General features: G+C 40.1%; 4 protein-coding genes and 1 pseudogene across 6 annotated transcripts in view; 1 reads left to right on the top strand and 4 right to left on the bottom strand.

The window, feature by feature from the left end:
* Window positions 1-1,073, bottom strand: part of LOC104824078 (60S ribosomal protein L10-1) — a 1,816-nt gene extending 743 nt beyond the window's left edge. The window contains exons 1-2 of the mRNA XM_010556009.1: window positions 992-1,073; window positions 7-497 (exon numbers count right to left, since the gene is read on the bottom strand). Of these exons, the coding sequence (XP_010554311.1) occupies window positions 7-497; window positions 992-1,001 (501 nt within the window). The 5' untranslated portion in view covers window positions 1,002-1,073. The remainder of the gene's footprint in view (window positions 1-6; window positions 498-991) is intronic.
* LOC104824079 lies at window positions 119-4,335 on the bottom strand. Of its 2 annotated transcripts, XM_010556011.2 has the most exons (9): window positions 4,110-4,333; window positions 3,573-3,873; window positions 3,369-3,440; window positions 3,169-3,236; window positions 2,932-3,082; window positions 2,765-2,848; window positions 2,565-2,654; window positions 992-2,234; window positions 119-497 (listed from the first exon to the last, which is right to left on the bottom strand). In XM_010556011.2, exons 2-8 carry the CDS (start codon window positions 3,840-3,842, stop codon window positions 2,070-2,072), a joined length of 900 nt encoding a protein of 299 aa, XP_010554313.1. In that variant the 5' UTR covers window positions 3,843-3,873; window positions 4,110-4,333; the 3' UTR covers window positions 119-497; window positions 992-2,069. The 2 variants fall into 2 exon arrangements, with proteins under 2 accessions (XP_010554313.1, XP_010554312.1); XM_010556010.2 differs by having other exon boundaries at window positions 3,573-4,335.
* A 305-nt stretch (window positions 4,336-4,640) lies between these two features.
* Window positions 4,641-8,078, bottom strand: LOC104824081 (probable apyrase 6). Of its 2 annotated transcripts, XM_010556013.2 has the most exons (9): window positions 7,921-8,078; window positions 7,216-7,802; window positions 6,786-6,898; window positions 6,568-6,675; window positions 6,317-6,371; window positions 5,919-6,107; window positions 5,728-5,825; window positions 5,442-5,638; window positions 4,641-5,258 (listed from the first exon to the last, which is right to left on the bottom strand). In XM_010556013.2, the coding sequence occupies exons 2-9, from the start codon at window positions 7,772-7,774 to the stop codon at window positions 4,985-4,987; spliced, it is 1,593 nt and encodes a 530-aa protein (XP_010554315.1). In that variant the 5' UTR covers window positions 7,775-7,802; window positions 7,921-8,078; the 3' UTR covers window positions 4,641-4,984. The 2 variants fall into 2 exon arrangements, with proteins under 2 accessions (XP_010554315.1, XP_010554314.1); XM_010556012.2 differs by having other exon boundaries at window positions 7,216-8,078.
* A 423-nt stretch (window positions 8,079-8,501) lies between these two features.
* Window positions 8,502-12,120, bottom strand: LOC104824076 (annotated as a pseudogene).
* A 4,344-nt stretch (window positions 12,121-16,464) lies between these two features.
* Window positions 16,465-18,657, top strand: part of LOC104824075 — an 8,117-nt gene continuing 5,924 nt past the window's right edge. Inside the window, exons 1-6 of the mRNA XM_010556003.1 lie at window positions 16,465-16,565; window positions 16,813-16,918; window positions 17,249-17,449; window positions 17,561-17,848; window positions 17,933-18,030; window positions 18,256-18,653. Coding sequence (XP_010554305.1) covers window positions 16,853-16,918; window positions 17,249-17,449; window positions 17,561-17,848; window positions 17,933-18,030; window positions 18,256-18,653 — 1,051 coding nt within the window. The 5' untranslated portion in view covers window positions 16,465-16,565; window positions 16,813-16,852. The remainder of the gene's footprint in view (window positions 16,566-16,812; window positions 16,919-17,248; window positions 17,450-17,560; window positions 17,849-17,932; window positions 18,031-18,255; window positions 18,654-18,657) is intronic.

Genomic DNA, 18,657 nt, shown 5'->3' with positions numbered 1-18,657 from the left:
CCTGCTGACAATAATCTTTTGACGACCAGGGAACTTGAACTTTGCACGGCGAAGAGCCTCTTGAGCATGGTGACCGTGATTGTCCTTGCAACGAACAGACAACAGCACTTGTCCGATCGCCACCCTGGCGCAAGTGCCCTGTGGTTTTCCAAAGGCACCCCTCATACCGGTCTGGAGCCTATCAGCTCCGGCACACGAAAGCATCTTGTTGATCCTGAGCACATGGAAAGGGTGAACCCTAACACGCAGATGGAAAGCATCCTTTCCGGCAGACTTGACCATGTACTTGTTGCAAGCAATACGGGCAGCTTCCAAGGCTTCGCTCGAAACATTTTCCTTCTCCCATGAAACCAAATGGACACAGAAGGGGAATTCGTCGACACCTTTCCTCTTCATACCGACATCATAGATCCTGATCTTTGCATCAGGAACACCACGGCAGTACCGTGATTTCGGGTAGGGCTTACCCTTGATCTGGCGGTAGCATCTAGCTGGTCCTGCAATTCGTTGACGTTTAGCCATATTCTAGAATTTAAAGCAAAAGGCTGAAGGTTCAAAACCTTTGCTGAAATCGGAAGACGAGAAAGGGTAAAATATGATACACAACACACACGCCTCCATGATATGACATCGTTAATTCAAAATCAGAAGGCGGACAAAAGAAGATATCATCCTCCATTTCACACAAGCTAGAGACGGATGGAATTTTCTCCCCGACTGAAACAACACTATCTCGAAATATGCATTTCCCAGATCGACATCAACTACTCCGTATAGAGAGATCAAAACATACGAGAAATCCTAAGATATAAACGCAGCGAGAATCTAACCTAGCTTCGCATACAAAAGGAAAAAAAAAATCCATTCGAGACATCATGAACAAGAGTCGGTTAAACCAAACGGATATCAAACCCTCCATGAAAGAACCAGCGACGCACTAGACAGATACGAAGAATCCATATCTTAGAAAACTGATTGAGAGAGGACTTACTTCGACCCATGGCGTCGACACTCCTTTGCCTTCTCGGCCGCAACCGCGGCTTGCTATTTATGAAGGACGATAACAGAAACCCTAGAAGTTCCAATATGAATATCCGATTCCGAATCCGATGCATTTAACAAGAAATCCGGAATTTGTGAAAAAAGGCCAAAAAACAAGTGGATCCTAAGCCCATGTTATATAGGCCTTCATGTGGCCCAATACAAAGCCCATTGTATATATTGTGTCGGAGGACCTCGTAGATGAGCGAGATATGCAACTCTTTAAGATGTCGCGTAACTAAGGTAAGGATACCATTTGACGTCCAATTTAGGGTAAAACCAAATTTATTCTTTTTTTTTTGGGTAACGGTGGAAACCCAACCACAGTCTTTCGGGTGCAGTGATAAACCCTCTGATTTCATGTAATAGCCTGCAAACTATGTGGAACAAACCACGTAGCACAGATAAACCATCCAAAGGGTAAACCATGTGGAAGGGCAAATTTATTCTTCTCTTTCATTCTTTTAAAATTTATATAATTATATCCTTCAAGTGAAAATGACGTGTATACATACACACACACATTTGATATGACCCTTGTATTCTCTTATAAAAACAAATTTTATTCATAATTAAAATGGTTATAGTTGATCAAAATGTAAAAAAAAAAAGCTATACTATAGTAAATGATCTCAAGGCTAATGCATCTGCATTCCAAACACACACACAAAAAAAAAAAAGATTCATGGAGGGCATTAAAAGAAATCACTGTACAACCCAATAATGTCTATTATTATGTTGGAAATACAAGGAAGCTTATTTAAGGAAGTGTATATGAGTTGTGTATACACACACACAACTCAGTATATATAGTGGAAACCAAGAACAATTTTTTTTTTGAAAGAAATCATTTCAAAGAAGATTAAAGATCATCCCAGCTGTTTTAAAAATCTTTCAATGAACGAAAAGCCAGAAACTCTGTTCTTCTTTCCCAATTTACCGAGCAAATCCATTCACATTGTTTGTACCTTTGCTGAGTCGTAAGCTGATTCAGGAGGCCATGCTAATTAAGGACCAAAACGAGTCAGTCAAACGGGCTCTTCTTCATGTTGGTGTTGTGAAGTGGAGGTGGTGGCGGCATTTGCAGTAGCCATGGAAGGTGGTGCTGGTCCAGGTCCTATCCTGAAATGCACGGCTCTACCTTGTCCCGACCGCATCACCAACGCAAACTGTGTTGCCAACACCTCTAGGTCCTGTTTCCAGTTGCGTTAGTTATGTTATAGTTGCAAAGTTTTTCGCCAGTTTGATGATCCTAGAGACGGGAAAGTTATTGTATTCTCTCAAGCAAGGCTTCCATGGATATAACTCAGTTTGTCTAAAGGGTGATATAGTTTGGAACTGATAGCTTCTATCTCAGCTAATATAAGGTTTTGAGATCAAGAAGAACACTGACCTTCGGTGCAAAGTTAACTTAGATGTTAGTACAGGGAAATAACGCCCCTAAAGGTTTCCTCGTGACAGAAAGTAATTATCACACAGATTTGAAGTAATGAGAGATTTGCTGATGAGGTTATAATGCTAACCTGTCTTTGTCTTCGGCGCTGGAGGATGATGATGGCCCGAGCCATGATATAGCATGGAAGGAGAAAACCGGCAGCTCGGAGCAAGAAAAGCTGCGAAAGATTAGAACGGTTGGTAGTTAAAGTTAGAATCAAACCGAAACTCTGGATGCTTAAAGAATGGATGGCATCAGGGAACGATAATTTGATTATATATGACTCACAGAGAATATTGAGGATGAATCATCTTCTCCATCTGGGTCATCTGTTATGGTCAGGGCATGTCGTAAGAGAAGAAGGGCCATCAACTGAAAAAGAACCCCTGTTTGGTTTTTAACGACTCTTTACAGCGGAGTAAGGTTAACTTATTTTTATAAGAGTAAAGGCTTACTATTAGAGCTACGGAACGGAAGAATGCAGCTCCACTGGCATTTGGAGCCGTATAATCATCACATTCTGAATCCAAAAACAGATGTTCAGCTTCTGCGATGGCCAAGAGACGATGATTATGCAGATCCAAACCTGAGATTGTCCATCCTCCACTAAAGTCACATGCACAAACCAAAAACAGATATAAGAAACCCCAAATACACAAATCTCGGAAGGTAGAAACATGGCGGAGGCATACCCAATGTTGACGGTGGTTTCTTCAGTATGGAGTGGAGGAGGTGGAGCAGAATACCCAGGTTGGTAAGGCTAGAAAGACAAGTTGAAAGGATATCAGATGCCACGACCTGATCACAGCAGTGCATAGAGGATTCTAGCATATCTGTGACAAGCATTCATGGACTTTAGTTACTCTGAAAAAAATTACTAGAGACAACAAACCTGATGACAGATCTCGCATATAATGTTGCCCTTCTCGTTGCACCAATGCTGAATACACTTTCTGTGAGCATACTGTCCAAAACCCAAACTTCCATCAATTTTCAGTACCCGAAAATGTGCCCAAATGATTCAAAAAGTCGCATCTTTTAATCAGCCAGAAGCAATGATACAAAAGAGTAACATGGACCAGAGAATCAGAGATACCTTTAGACTGCCACTGCAAGCACAGGGGCTCTCGAGATTTTTGATGGAGCACTCCTCCCGACAAATACGGCACTCGGCGAAGCCAATGAGCGGCTCCTCATCCGCTTCCCCGTCGGAAATATCAATCCTTCTGTTCTCCTCCTCCGCCTCCGCCACAGAACCCGACGGCCCCGCCGCATCGGATCTCGCATTTTCAACCTCCGCATGAACCGGAGACAACGGCACCGGCCGTACCAGCCCATTGACGTATACCACTACGTGACTACTCATCTCTGCTTACACGCCTAATTCTACCCCCAGCCTATTCCACGAAGAAAAATCCGAAGTGAAACCCTAAATACGAACTAACAAAGCCAAAATCAAGACCAACTCTGATAGGTCAGCAAGGGATTTTTCCAAACCCCGGAAACCAGAAACGCTTTGGGACTTGGGAAAGCAGCGGCAAACAAGGTTTCCACGAAAACGAGAGAAAATGCGAGAAAACAGAAACCGAAACTTCCTTGAACTTTATTTGGACGCCGAATCCAAAAAGATTACCTCAAAAGATGGGAAGAGATGTTTATAGCGTGAACGGAATGCTTCTGGCCCTTGTTTCGGAACAAAATTCCGGGAGGAAAGTTAGCACAGAGTCACAGACGCAAGAAACTCGTGTTCCCAAGAATTTTCTAGGGGAGACTGAAAAACTTTTCTCGAGATTTCCCCGGAAATCGAGAGCAATATATAGGAAACTCGCCTTTTATACAGAAAGAAAAAGATAACGACGTCTGGGGGCCTTCACGGTTCCGTTTAGAATAGCCGTTACCATGCAACGGCTATCCATGGCACTGTCGTAATTATACGCCATCTCCCCCAGGTATTTACTATGATACCCCGAACTCTGGCGCGCCGGAACGATAAAAACTTGGAAGATCCGTCATCCATTAGCACCAAACTATTATTTGTTCATCCAATTTTTTTTGCCCGTTGTCCCCTCCCTTTCACGAGAACAAATAATCTCTGTCAGGCTACAATTTTTTGTCGCCATTATGAATTTTTCCCAAACTTTTAAAAATCTCATTTTAGACCCCGTTGATCGAATGAAAACACACCGTCTCTGGTAAATTCGAGTTCCAAACAATGGCAGAGGTAGAGGAGGTTACATATCTTCTACATATATTACCCTGCGTGACAACAATGACAATACAAATCGTAATGACCTAACTCTGTGATACTTCCATCGGAAGACCCTAAAAGATGGAAATTGCAAACCAAACCACACAAAACGAGAATTCACTCTTCTAACCCCGGTTTGCCGAATCCTGCATACAATCCCCCCATGAACAACTTGGATATGCCAATTGATGGAGGGCTTCATGAATTCTGTGAGAACTGTGGAACAATGATCGATGAACTCGTTATCCTTTTGTCTGAGATCAGTTAATACGGGTGACTATATACCGGCCATTCTCGAGGTCATAAACGGTTTTCAGCTGCGGTTTTCTCCACTTGGATACCCAACACACCGAAAAAACTAGAAAGATTGATATACCGATGAGATAGAGCAGCTTCGTTGAGTCATGACCGATAAGGGCATTGATCCAAGCGAGATGATGAGATGCATGAGAGATTGTCGATGCAGTATTTAGGATGAAAGCGCCCAATGCCCAATCGAGCGGCATATCTCCAGCTTGATTTGTGAACATGATTCTGTGGAAAACACAGTTTTTGATCAGCTAAAGCTAATAAAAAAGAGAGTACAGATGGTTCGAAGTGTATATCTTTCATCGTTTTTTTCGGCCAGACCAGAAGGTTCAGTTTTTTCTTCCTGGGTGTACTTCAGTTGTTGAGGGTGATCAGGTCTTTGATCGCTATTTGAAATAAGCAATGTACCTTCCGTCATCAGGAGAAATGCCGAGACTGTCGTGAAGCAATGCCGCAATATATGCTGAAGAGAAGCAGTATCGGAGCAAATCCTCATCTTCTAGTGACGGGTTTTTTACCCTCAACTTTGACCAATCCTCTCCACAGAATTTCTCCCCAGCCGAAATCAGATCAGACAATGATGCTTTTTCTCCCAACCCAAAGAACTGATTAAGAAGAAAAAGACCTCGATCAAGTAAATTATCCATAATAGCATGGTTGTTCATTCACTCATGAGTAGTTTGATGCTTGTTACCTTAGATGTGTAGAAGAAATTTTCTGTGGCCAAAAAATTTCCTCTGAGCTTAGGCGTGAAAGTTGATCCAACGGAACACTGCCGATAGGTGCATGTCTCTGAACTCGAATTTAGCAAAATTGTATCAAAAAATATATTATAAGTGACACCAAGAGAGAACGGGATTCAGCTATACGAGAGGGTTCTTCTACCTTTCCCTTCCTGCAAGATTGTCAAGGCAGCAGACCGGCACTGTGAGAAACTACCACCAGCTCGAAGAGACGACAATCTGTTTTTATCAGCCAATAATCCAGATAAAAGCTTCGGCCAGTTCATATCAAGGTCGTACCCTTTCGGAGTACAGGGGTCTATAAATATTCTTTTCGGTAGAGATTCAGCCGCTGCAAGAAATTAAACACTATGAAGTCATGGAGGAAAGAGTTCTATTGGTTGCCTAGCCAGGAAATCATATGGAAAGACTTGATCAAGCGATTATTTTAACGTAATCGTGGAGTTGTGGACTTACACCTACATTCTGACAAACATCAGCCTAACCGACTATAGATGGCTAGAGTGGCCTCAGAAGAGCCTATAGATCAATACTACTCACCTGAATTATGGTCTGCTGAGACCAGCGATTCCCATAACTTTTCATGAGCAGCATTCTGCAGGGCCACATTCGTTAAGAGCAAACTATTAGTTTATTTTCTGAAAACTTTAGGGAAAACAAAATCAGAGATTCAAAAGTATGGATGAGAAGATGCTTGCAGCAAGTTTCCTTATAAAATAAAAGATTAATCAAAGTTTTCTGAGAACGACTCAAAATAGGCAAACACTTACTTTGACAGAAGTAGAAATTACCTGTCCGAAGTGAAGGAAGCTGTGACTGTAGAGGCTGTAAGAAATATTCCCAAATGATATCGTACGTGAGAACTCGGAAGGCACTGGCTCACTTGACACAAATGTCACCTGCAAATATGCAAAAAAGTGATCGACCTCTTATCCTTATTTGCTTACATTACATGACACGATGTCTTGTGCATCATATGCATTCTATACATTATGAAAAGATATGAAACCTGAGCAGAAGCCCCTCCAAGTTCAATTATCCCTGTTGTTTGAAGAGGATCGCCTCCAAGAGAACCGAGTGCGTAATTTGCGATAACCCAAGCGTATATACCTTCATCAGATCCTGGAAAATATACGCCCTCTGACCGTTATTTCCAGAAACCGCTTTGGGACGAAACATTACATTTCTTCAACTATCTATAATAAACATAAAAACTGAAACTTTATTTGAAATCCTCGTCAGAACAAAATGATGCCAATTCGAGCACCATTCTTCTCCTACCCTTAGATTCGCAAAAAGCAGACTTGCAGCTTAATTATCAATCTAACCCTATTCTTGAACAATGTCAATCAAAATGAACCTTGCCTGAACAAAGATGATGAAGAAGACGAAGAAGAACTATAACACCGAAGACAGAACAATTGGGTCGCAAAACTAACCTGAGATAACAGAAGCCCAATCGTCTCGGAACTTAAACCCAGAAGATCTCAGGACCCTCCTCACAACTTCTAGAATCCGTTCCTGAGCAGGCAATTCAAGCAATCTCATCCCAGCGGTCGCCATTAACCTAATCTCGCTCTCCATCCGTAACCCCTTCGGAATTCTCCGTTTCGCGAATTCCACGAGCTCCGACAATGACACGGCTGCTCCATTTGGATCGTCCGCGTAAGCCGAGAGACCAGGATTCACCTTCAAGCTCGCATAATTGTGTCCTCTGAAATCGAATACGGGTTTTCCCGACTCGATCCGGTACCCGAAAACGTGGATTCGGGTCCCAGTGCTTCCCCCATCAATCACTACGCTGTATCGGAGCGAGCTTATCTTATTCTCGCCAGAGAACAGGATCAAATAGAAAACAAAGAGAAATCCCGCCGCGGCTGTGATGGAAGCGATGGTTAACGTAGAATTCGGTTTCGGTTGTTTCGAGTTCGCCCTAACGAACGCGTTAATCGACGACGATCGGTATCCGGGTCGGGTCTGAAGCTTGACCGGATCCATCGATGATCTATCTGATTTACTCTTCACCCTGGAACGGGCATGCGACCGTCGCATCAACGATTCAGGAACCGCGATGAACACGGATCGGGAATCATGAAATCTGAACGAAATCACAAAATAAATGAACAAAAGTATCAAAATTACACCTTTTTTTGTGGGGATTTCGAAATTTTCCTTTTTTTTTTGGATTTTTCTTGTTAATCGGAGATCGAGAGGGCCGCCGCAGTCCGCCGCGGGAGAAGCTCGTCGCCGCCCTCAGTCTCCGTGTCGTACTCGTTAATGTAAAAAAATCAAAAGAGAACAAAAATAATTTTATCGTTAAAGCTTCGATTTTTACGAATTTTTATACCTCGCCGATAATGAACCGGGTCAATTTTAACCCGCTTCCATAATCGGGTCAGTTTTTAACCCGCTTTATCTCCATCCATATAGCCTTGGATGAATTGGTGACAGAACTAAAGCTTCTGAATGAACCAGTGGGAGCACTATGTATGTCCACACGTAATCTCATGCCCAAATCAGGAACGCAAAATTAAAAATCTTAATGATATTTATTGTCTTTTTAAGGCACATTATATACACCATTTATAAACTCCGAAATTCGTTCCCTTATCTGTCTTCCCATTTCTGAATCAGTTTCCATTGTAATAGACTTTTGTGCGTGTGTGTGTACGTGTGTATATATACATATATATATATATATATATAACACATTATGTATACGCATTTTACATGATCCGTTATAACGCCTTGGTATATTCAGCGAGCGCCCACAATGGGAATATGTTCCTGAAGTTCGGATAGTGAAGCATCACGTTCATCTTGAAAACTCCCATAATTCCCTGAAAACAAAACCAAACACATATTATTTACGTATGCATGTGTGCATGCATGCATGCAATATTCGGATTTTCGGATCCTTCTTTCACTCCGATCAGGAAAACAAAAATGAATCAAACATCACCTCTTGCGGGAAATCGCCGTTTTCCATCTGTGAATTGATCAACAGCTTTGCAGCTCGGTCAACTGGATTAGGGTTTCTCTCCATCTTTAACAATTCTCATGCAACGACACCCAAATATATACGAATCAGTCCATATATATATATATATATGTTCAAATCGAGATGAATAATATAATATGAATATTCGCGAGCCCTATCACTAACCTGTCCTGTAAGGATCAAACCCATCATGGCTTGAGCTGTGTTCACCACATTTGACTTACTCCCTCTCGCAGGAGTATATTCCTGCCATACAAACGGAATTTGGTTTCTTGATGGACAAGCAAACGATAAAATCGCATATTCTATGGCATTTTTTTTATAAAAAAAAAATACTTTGTTAGGGCAAGAGAGATAGCTTTCGCCCCATCCACCATCTGTGTTCTGAGTATCGAGAAGAAACCGGACCGCTTTAGAAATGGATGCAGAGTTTCGGTAACTCTTCCCCGCAGCCATGAGACCTCGTAGAGCAAACCAAGTACCGTAGAAGAAGCACACACCCCAGTTTCCATACCTACAAAATATATATGTATATGCACAAAATTAAAAAAAATTCGAGTGTTTTTCTATAAATCGAGAAGTAACCCAACAATTGATGGTCCAGTGGTTGAGAGGTGACAAAGTCATCCTCGAGGTCATGGGTTCGATTTCACGGGTGGGGATGGATGTAATTTCTTGATCAAAATGGTCCATATACAAAGGCTGGTCCCGAGCCTAGGGTGGATGTAGTCGGACCGAAGGCCCGAGGAACCATCCTGGTTATAAAAAAAAAAATCGAGGAGTAACATTTATATATATACACATATGCATACCATGATCCATTTGAGAGCTGCTTATTCTCGATATAATTTGTAGCTTTATTGATGAAATTTCCGACCTCGTTCTTCCTATAGTCTGGAAAATACTTTCTGAATAGGACTAGAGCTGCTACTGCCGATGCTGTGCATTCCACGTACTCGTGCTCTAGAACCGCTTCTTCCATAAACTCGACCGGGTTGAGCCGCTAGATCAATATGTACGAAGGTTGCATGAGAGATGTTGTAATATATAAACTATATGTTATAATTCTCGATCTGAATAATGAATGGGTGTGAACAAATGATGATTTTCTGTTACCTCCAGCCAGAGGTTTCCACGGGGTGGCTCCCAGGCCGGCATGCCTCCGTTTTTGCTCTAAAACATGGCAAAAACGTTCGGAGAATTGAAGACAATGATCTAACTCATTAGATATGATGATCATGCATGCGTGTTGATATATATATATATATCACATTCAAAATCTGTAACCATCGTTTAAATTTCTTTTTTACCTGCAATACGAGAAGTGAACTGACCGCGTCATATAACCTTTCCAATTCCATTTTCTCACCAATGAATCCAGACGGCATGGTCGAGAAGACTAGGCAACACTGGCTCACACATATACCAATGGTTATCATAATTAGCAAATTAAACACATGCGCATATGTGAAACTATAGAGATTTTAGAATATATAAACCTCTAAACTTTCTGCGGTGCAATCAGAAGATGGCCATCCATGATCTTGGTCCGAAAAGGTCCATGCCCCTTTTGAGAAGTACCTAAACATCCTCTTATGGTCACCATGAAGTTCCTCTGTCATCTGTCCAAACATATATAAATTTGTCGTGTCCGTATCATGTTTTTGTTTTCTATGATAAAACACGCACAAACGTATAACAACACGATCTAAACCTGAGATTTCTTCAAGAAGTCATATCCCTTCACAAATGTCGATCTGAGTTCATCTCCTGCAAGTTCAGTTGCTAGCAAGGCTTGGAGCGACAAAACCGTATCCCACAATTGACTGCCGAAAGACTGCACCAAAAGACACCGATATAATAGTAAAGTGAACCGAGTTTATATAACCCAAGGATGACATGAAACCGTCGAAAGAATCGTATAATAAGGGGATAACGAAGGATAAACCTAAATTTTCATACCGTCTTCCCCCATCCAAATGTAGTCGGGGACTCTAGCAAGATGCTTCTTGAAATAGTCGCCGTCAGGATCCTCGATCCAACAAGCAAGCATACATAGCGACTATTTCAAGAGGTTTTTTTTATTTTTTTGATGAAATCTAACGTGTTTATCAACAAATGAAGTTCATAAACAATGATATATATATATATATATATAATTTATTAGGAGAAGCATCACCTTTATCAAGCATCCACCGGAAATATATCGGCTGATTTCGTCATGGTAATGAATGTGGTCCATTGTAATTTTGAGAGCCTTTTGTCTTACCAATTTGTTGAAGGGCCAACGAGTTAGGAAAGGCTCAAAACTCATATAAACACTGTCCCAAAAAATCTTCTGTAACAAGGTCTGAGGACAGTAGAGATCTTCTTGCAGGCCAAATATTTGAAGAATCTTGTTTGATGCTCACCAATCTCAACAAAAAAATGTATATATACTAGGGGTGGGCTTTTCGGTACGGTTTCTCATAATCGAACCATGTCGACCTGGAAGATGCGATATTTTTTCCAAACGGAACGGTCCAAAATTCTCTAACGATATTTTTTTTAGAAAACCGAATTTCCTGTTACCGAACCGAATTTTAAAAAACCCAGAAAATCGTTTTTTAAGAATATCTATTTTTTTTAATAAAAAACGAAACCGAACTGGAACCGAAACGAACCGAATATAATATAATAACCGATTGATACATAGTTTTGTAAAACCGAAAAAAACTTTATAGTTTACCGTTGCTCATCGATGACGCGTATCTTTCCAATTGATTTTATCGCAAGGCTGAGAATAGAGTTCTTCCCGAAGCTGTAGAACGAGGGGTGTTCGGGGGGCGACGAACCTTTTACCGTAGAAATATGATAATGACATGAAAATCATCCGACAATAAATCCAAAGTGTGCCTATACAAACACAAAACAAGTTGGTTAACATTATGTCCCTAGTTAAAAAGTTATATTTTTTCCAAGAATTTCTCGAACCTCCATTGATAGGAGAGTAAGAAGGAAGCATCCAGAACTCGGGTGGCATAGGTTTGCAGCCGGACCAATCGTATACTCCAAGGATCTAAAAAAAGGCATGACATGATGTGAACGACTATAAGATCAAGCATGATGTCCGTTTTACTTTGAACATGCGAAACAAGCTTATATTATACGTACAGAAAGCAAAGCTTTTCCTAGCAATGGCGTAAACGTGGCACCGCCATGGTCAAGAATCCACTTCCGAGACCTCGCGCAAGCATTCGAATCGGGTCCTAATCCGAGGATTCGTAGGCAGATGTAGTTGAGAACTGTACAAAACATGCCGCTGTGGCATTCCACATGAAGCCCCCAGCCACCAATCCTCATTCTACGTACAAATGTGGAAACCGAAATATTAAATAACGGAATCTCTCTCTCTCTATATATATGTTGGTTTAGTGCTCTATGATGTACTGATTATGAGCTTTGTTCAGATACATTTGATGTATTGATACTTTCTATATGTTTTTTTATGAGAGTATCTTGTTCATTACATGTTCCTGCATGCTAGATCTGTTATGAAATCCATGTATCATTATGAATGATACTAAACTCCCTAGTCTTGTGTCATTATGGGAATAACGACATAATAAGACTAGTATGATGTGTGATTGATGATCACATAGATGATCATAGGTATTGGATACGATCACAATCATAGGTATTCGTTGCAGAACAGAATACTGGACTGACCCGCATGAGATTGTCACATGGACTAGCGTCATGACTTGAATCTCATACGACGATTCCATGATTGGATCCTAAGACCTGAGATATCTACAAAATCCAACATGAGGAGTTCCAACATGAGGAGTTGCGTGCTTTGAATACGTCAAACGTCCTGCGTAACAGGAGGACTATAAAGGCGTGTATCAGGTACGAAACGAATCATGTACTGGATTGTAGATAGTCAAGACGGGATTTGTACCTCTCGTAAAAGAGAGAGATATCGCTGGGCCCCTCGTGTGAGCAAGACTGTAGAAATGTGTGGCCGCACTATAGACGAACGTCGTCTATTTCAGACAGTCGAACTCAGTGAACGAGAAAGCAGTCGAATCAGATAAGGTGGCTTGTCCATGCCTTATGTTCGACATATGATATCGTGATACAAAAGGATCATCAGTCGGAATCATCACTGGCTTTCGTATGATCACAAACAAACTAACTCTATTCGAGATAGGTAGTTATAGTGTCTTGCTAGAGACCGCCTATGACTTGTATTATCGGAATGGAGATTCTGCGTTTTACTGCTATTCCGGATGAGCCTACAGGGTCACACACAATAGGGATGGACAAGTACGTGTGCTAAATTATCCCGATTAGGAATCCTAATTGGATTGAGATTCCTAATTGGAATAGGAATCCTAATGGGATTAGGAATCTTATTATGTATAGGAATCCTAATGAGATTAGAATTCTATTACATCTAGGAAACCTAATGAGATTAGAATTCTAATAGGTTTAGGAAACCTAATTATAGGATTTTTGGAAAGTCTATATAAGGAGAATGTCTTCTAGGGTTTTAAAAGAAGAAAAAAGAAAGGAAGAAAAAAAAGGGAAGAAAAAAAAGAAGAAAAATAAAACCCTAAGCCTCCAAAAACCTTGCACACAAGAGAGATCGAGATCTCTAGTCCTAGCAGACAAGTTCCAAGGTGTTGGAATCCATCCCGACGCGTGGATACGTGTAGAGGGCGAGGTAATTTCCTGCCTAGAGTGATCGGACGAACAAATCAATTGATACAGGCCCCGGATCGATTGAGATAAGCGTTCTAACGTTTCTATGATTCAATAGTAGCATGGTTCTAGGGTTTCATTAAAATTTTTGTTTTATATCCGCTGCGCAAACCCTAGAATCGATCTCTTAGGAATTAAATTCGCTCATGAGATCCCAGGAAACCCAACAATATATATGTTTTTTTGTAACGATATAATATATATATATATATATATATATATATGTCTTTTTTCTTGTCAATATCTATATATATATATATATTTATGTATGTTCTTCTCTTACTATTACTATTCAGTGTAATTTTTTTTTATAAGATATTCAGTGTAATTGATTAACTTAGGCGTTACAATTTATAAGAATAATTGAATTAGTCACCTAATGATTGTATATGTAACGTAGGATCTCCTTACGATGCTCAGGAGAAAAGATCTCACCCAGATATCCAGTGATGTATAAACATATGACCTGAAAAAGAATAAATATATATATACACACATATATTTTCGATCATATTTTTTGGTTTAATGTTTCATCTAAATCACATTTATATAGTCTGTTGTGTGCTTACAAAAGGAGGGAGGAAGAACAAAGGTCCGGCGTTTTCAGCAGGCCAGTGTCCATCGTCGGCTTGCAAGGCCGAGAAATAGTCGACCCCTCTTCTAACCGCAGCCCTAGCTGCTTTTCGTATGTTATCTTCTCTGAGTTATTCAGCTTCACCCGTGGAAGTTTCTACTTGAAGTTCTTCTCCCTGAGAAACTGCAGAGAGAGAGAGAGATATATATATATATATATATATATATATAGAGAGAGAGAGAGAGAGTTCTTAAATTCATGCGGTATTCTCTTTCAGGACATGCTGTAAACTGTCTTGTATTAACAACATTTGTATTGCATGCTTTTTTGTATGTCTCATCTGGTATGAAGAACATAGTGTACGTATATGTAATGTGCATGGAGAATGATCGTGATGATAACCTGCATTCGCCATAGGAGATCGGAGCTGGTCTTGACCTGAGACCTGTTCTTGGAGAAGTTACGTCGAGCCTCCTCGACCTCGAGAAGCTCATCTTGCGTTCCTGCCTCTGCGTCGAACTCCCAAATCTGTCTCTCGACAAAGTCGTTCTTGCTATCCTCAGCTTCCACATTCCTTCTTCTCTCAAAGTGAGTATGTGTATACAGAGCCGTTTATTAACATGTTCAAAAGGTGCGATGAAATAGGACCTCCAAATTTATAGGCCCCTTATTAATTTGTGAGATGGCTGTGTGTATATATATATATATATATATATATATATATATGTATTTATACACACTTCACTTCGATTTAGAGCCTGGGAAACTGCTGTGTGAAGACGAGGAAAGAACATGTCAGGAAGAAAGCGGTGGTTTTGTCGGTGCGAAAAAGGAAAAAAAGAGAAATTAATCGTTGGTAGAAAAAGGAAAAAAAAAATTAAAAACCACTTTTTAAAATACCCTATAATATTGCTATTAAAACACTCTTATTTATTTTCACGTGCGATTATCATCATGTCTATATTTGTAATTTTTTTTTGTATTTCAATTCTTCTATATAGATGTTTTTTTCATTACAGGCGCCGCCGCATCCCACTTCTTCTATATTGCTGACGTGGCGGCGGCGGCGGCAACGCCGGCGATGAGGGTTCTCTTTTTATGAAGTACGAATCCTTTTGGGATGCAAAACAGACAATCTATTTACATTAACTCATCGAATTATTAGTTGAATATTGTCTCATACCTTTTTATATTAAATAATAAATATAGATATATCAAGCCTTTTCTTTGCACGAGAGCTAAAATTTGGGTGATAATCATCAGAACCAACCAAAGTTTCGGATTTTTTAAAAGTTGATAACACTTCACAGTTTACGATTTTGGAGTATATTGCATATATATATATATTGAATAAAATAAAATATTAAAACTTACCAAATAATGATATGATCTATCCAATTAACTTCCTCATTCTTAGAGACTTTTCTAGGCCCATGTGTATATATAGATAACATTTTCGGATCTCGAAATCCAACTGGACGGTATTTTAGAATTCCTATTCACAAAAAACGTTGAGAAATATTTATGTCATTATCATTCATAGTTTTCTCGTGGCGGTTAACAAACATTTATGTTTTATTGATTAAATATACTTGGTAATGGTTTTAATATAACTACTCAATAACTAGAAAAAATTAGAAAACCAGAATAAAATCAAACCCATATGTAAATTCAAAAAATATATAAATTATGTCTACTCGTTTTCCAATAAAGAATTAAAAAAAATGAAAAAGAAAAATTATCACATACCTACTCTTATTTCAGATTAATTTTAAGCATCATAGGTATTGTCGAGCTGGTGGTGACTACATTCACATAATAAAAAGCTGGAAATTAGGTTATGATGCGTTCATCACAATGCAAAATTTATACATGATTTATGGTTTCCATTATTAAATCCCATCGACCATCCATCGCATTGATTAATGAATTCATTGCATGCGTGTCGTGTATATACATAATAATACATACACATATGCACGATTCATGCCCCAATAATCGAAAATGTGAAGCCAACCGTTTTGAATGATTTTATAATAATACTAGTCAAAATGATCTCAACTATCAAAGAGGAAAGACATGGGTTCTATATAACTACAACCCGAACTATACCAAATCGAACCAAATCCGGTTAAATCAGCCTCTAATACAATTCATACTATAATGCCCTACGTGAACATGTACATGTTTATGGTTAAATTTTTTTTTTGTCTTAAGCAAATGATAAGGATAAACAGTGGGCCCAGGCCCATGATGGATTCAACCATTGACAAATAATATGGGCCAAGGCCTATAAAAAAGCCCAATTTGGAAATGATATAGGGATTTGGAGTCGGCACAGGATGATTTCACCCAAGAAAAATCAGATGAACCTTTTAACCCTTCGTTCCTCGAGCATTCTCACTTCTTCTTCTTCTGTTGTTTATATAGGGTTTTCGTTTCCTTAGCCAGTCGGAGAAACGCAGGTAGGTCGCCCATTGTACGATCGGTGTCTGACATTTTTCTTCTTTTGCTTCAATAAATCCCGGGAAATGATTTAGGGTTTTGAGGATTTATCGGGGGATTTCGTCCCAGCTCCTTTCGGCGTTGCTCACTTGGGGGGGGGGGGAGTTCGGTTTACTTTTGGTTGTTTTGGTCTATGCGTTGGTGGGTTGGAGTCTGACAAGGTCTTTCTTTTTGGGTTTTTTTTTGTCTTGTCTCTTCTTGTCACAGGCTTACTAATTCTCTGCGATTGAAGTGTATGCGTTGAGTTATGTACTCAAGAGGGAGTGGGTACGGACAACAGCAGTATGGTTCGCAGTCTGGATATGGTCAGAATGTAAGTTCATATATGAATATGATTCAAATTACTCTATTTCTCATGCAAATTTCATGCGTAGTTTTTTGTGGGCATGCTTGAAATTTCCTTTTCGCGTGTCTCTATACCGGTTGTCTTAATCCACATATCACTATTTCATTGTATCATACGGTTGGCTGTTTAAGGGTGGTTTTATCATTTTACGACAATTTAGCACTGAAGTTGAAACTTTTCTCTGTTGTGTATGTTGAATCTTGGCTGAGAAAAGAGTCTTCAGGTTCTTTGTTCCTTGTAATGCTTCTTGATATATGGGGTCCAATATTAGGGCTAATTTTGCTCATATATACATAGCTTGGAGCCGGCTACCCGGGAAGTTCAGTTGGCGGGACAGAAGGAAACGCTCAAATTTCCTTGAGTTCTCGGCATCCATCCATCACTGGTGCCACTCAGGAGACTGAAATCGCTGGTTACAGATCTCATACCTCAACGTCCAGTTATGGAGGACAACATGGATCTATTTACGGCTCAGCTTCTCTCAGCAGCTCTCAGCAGGTAGTAGGTTGATCATAGAAGGATACAGATTTCTCATTGTTTCGCCGAGAATCTCATATGCTCTAAAATTTGTCTATAGTTTTTAATGAAAACCTGATTCTACATTTTCAGCCTTTAAGCACTAAAGGCGTAGGTTCATCAGTCTTGGAGGGCCGGTCAGGTTATGTCTCTGCTTTACCAGACTCTCCAAAGTTTGCATCTGGCAGCTATTTATCTCCCTCAAGCCATGGTTATGGTCAAAAGAGGGACGATATATACACAGAAAAGCTTTCTGGTTATGTTCCGGTTGAGAGGAGGCAATATGGCGAACGACCAAGTAGTTACATGGGGAGGGACTTGCCAAGTGAACCATCAACTGGACGATATACTGAATCATCTGGTTTCAGTCGTCAGCATCAGGTGCTTCACTCTTTTAGCTTTTTTATTTTGGAAGTATGGTTACTTAGATTTCTGTTTGATACTCATTTTTGTATGATTTTGCAGACTGACTTGTATGATCGTATTGATCAAGCATCACTCCTTCGAGGAGAACAATTATTAAAAATCCAATCGCTCCATACTTCTGTTGACGGAGGTGCCAGGTACTTTTATTTATTTATTTTACTGTAGCATGGCATCGATGTTACAGGGCTGAATTTTCTTATTGTGTTCCCTTTATATATCTCTTCCTGTTCTGTGCTATAACCCTCCTATTTTTCAAGCCTTCCTCTAATAAAGAAAACATACCTCCCACGGCAAACTTGTGGAAATTTCACTTAAAAGAATTTCATATGTTATTGCACTGAGTAGCAGCACATTTCTGGCAGACAAGCTGATTATCTTACAGCACGAAGTTCTTCTGTCCGCCATTCTGACCAAGAAGCTCTACATTATGGAGGAGGAAGACTCGAGCCTGACCCTCACAGTTTATCAGTTCGCAGTGCCTCCTCTTATGCCAGCCAACATGCTTCATCACTATTAGGTGCTGCTCCTCGACGAAACCTAGATGACTTTATATATCCGGAGAGTTCTTCAAATCCTGGTTATGGCGTTAGCTTACCTCCTGGCCGGGACTATGGCGCGGGGAAAGGAATCCATGGTGCAACATCTCTTGACTTGGACTACCCTGGTGGTCTGTTGTCACGTGGTGGTCCTCCGCGCATTGATGATCTTCGGAAAGACGACAGGGCAAATTATCTCAGAGAGTTTGAACTAAGGGAAGAAGAGCG

Source organism: Tarenaya hassleriana, unplaced genomic scaffold (assembly GCF_000463585.1).
Source record: "Tarenaya hassleriana unplaced genomic scaffold, ASM46358v1 Cleome4, whole genome shotgun sequence".
Taxonomy (NCBI): Eukaryota; Viridiplantae; Streptophyta; class Magnoliopsida; order Brassicales; family Cleomaceae; genus Tarenaya; species Tarenaya hassleriana.
The sequence above is the reverse complement of the archived record's forward strand: the minus strand, read 5'-3'. Positions and strand labels throughout refer to the sequence as shown.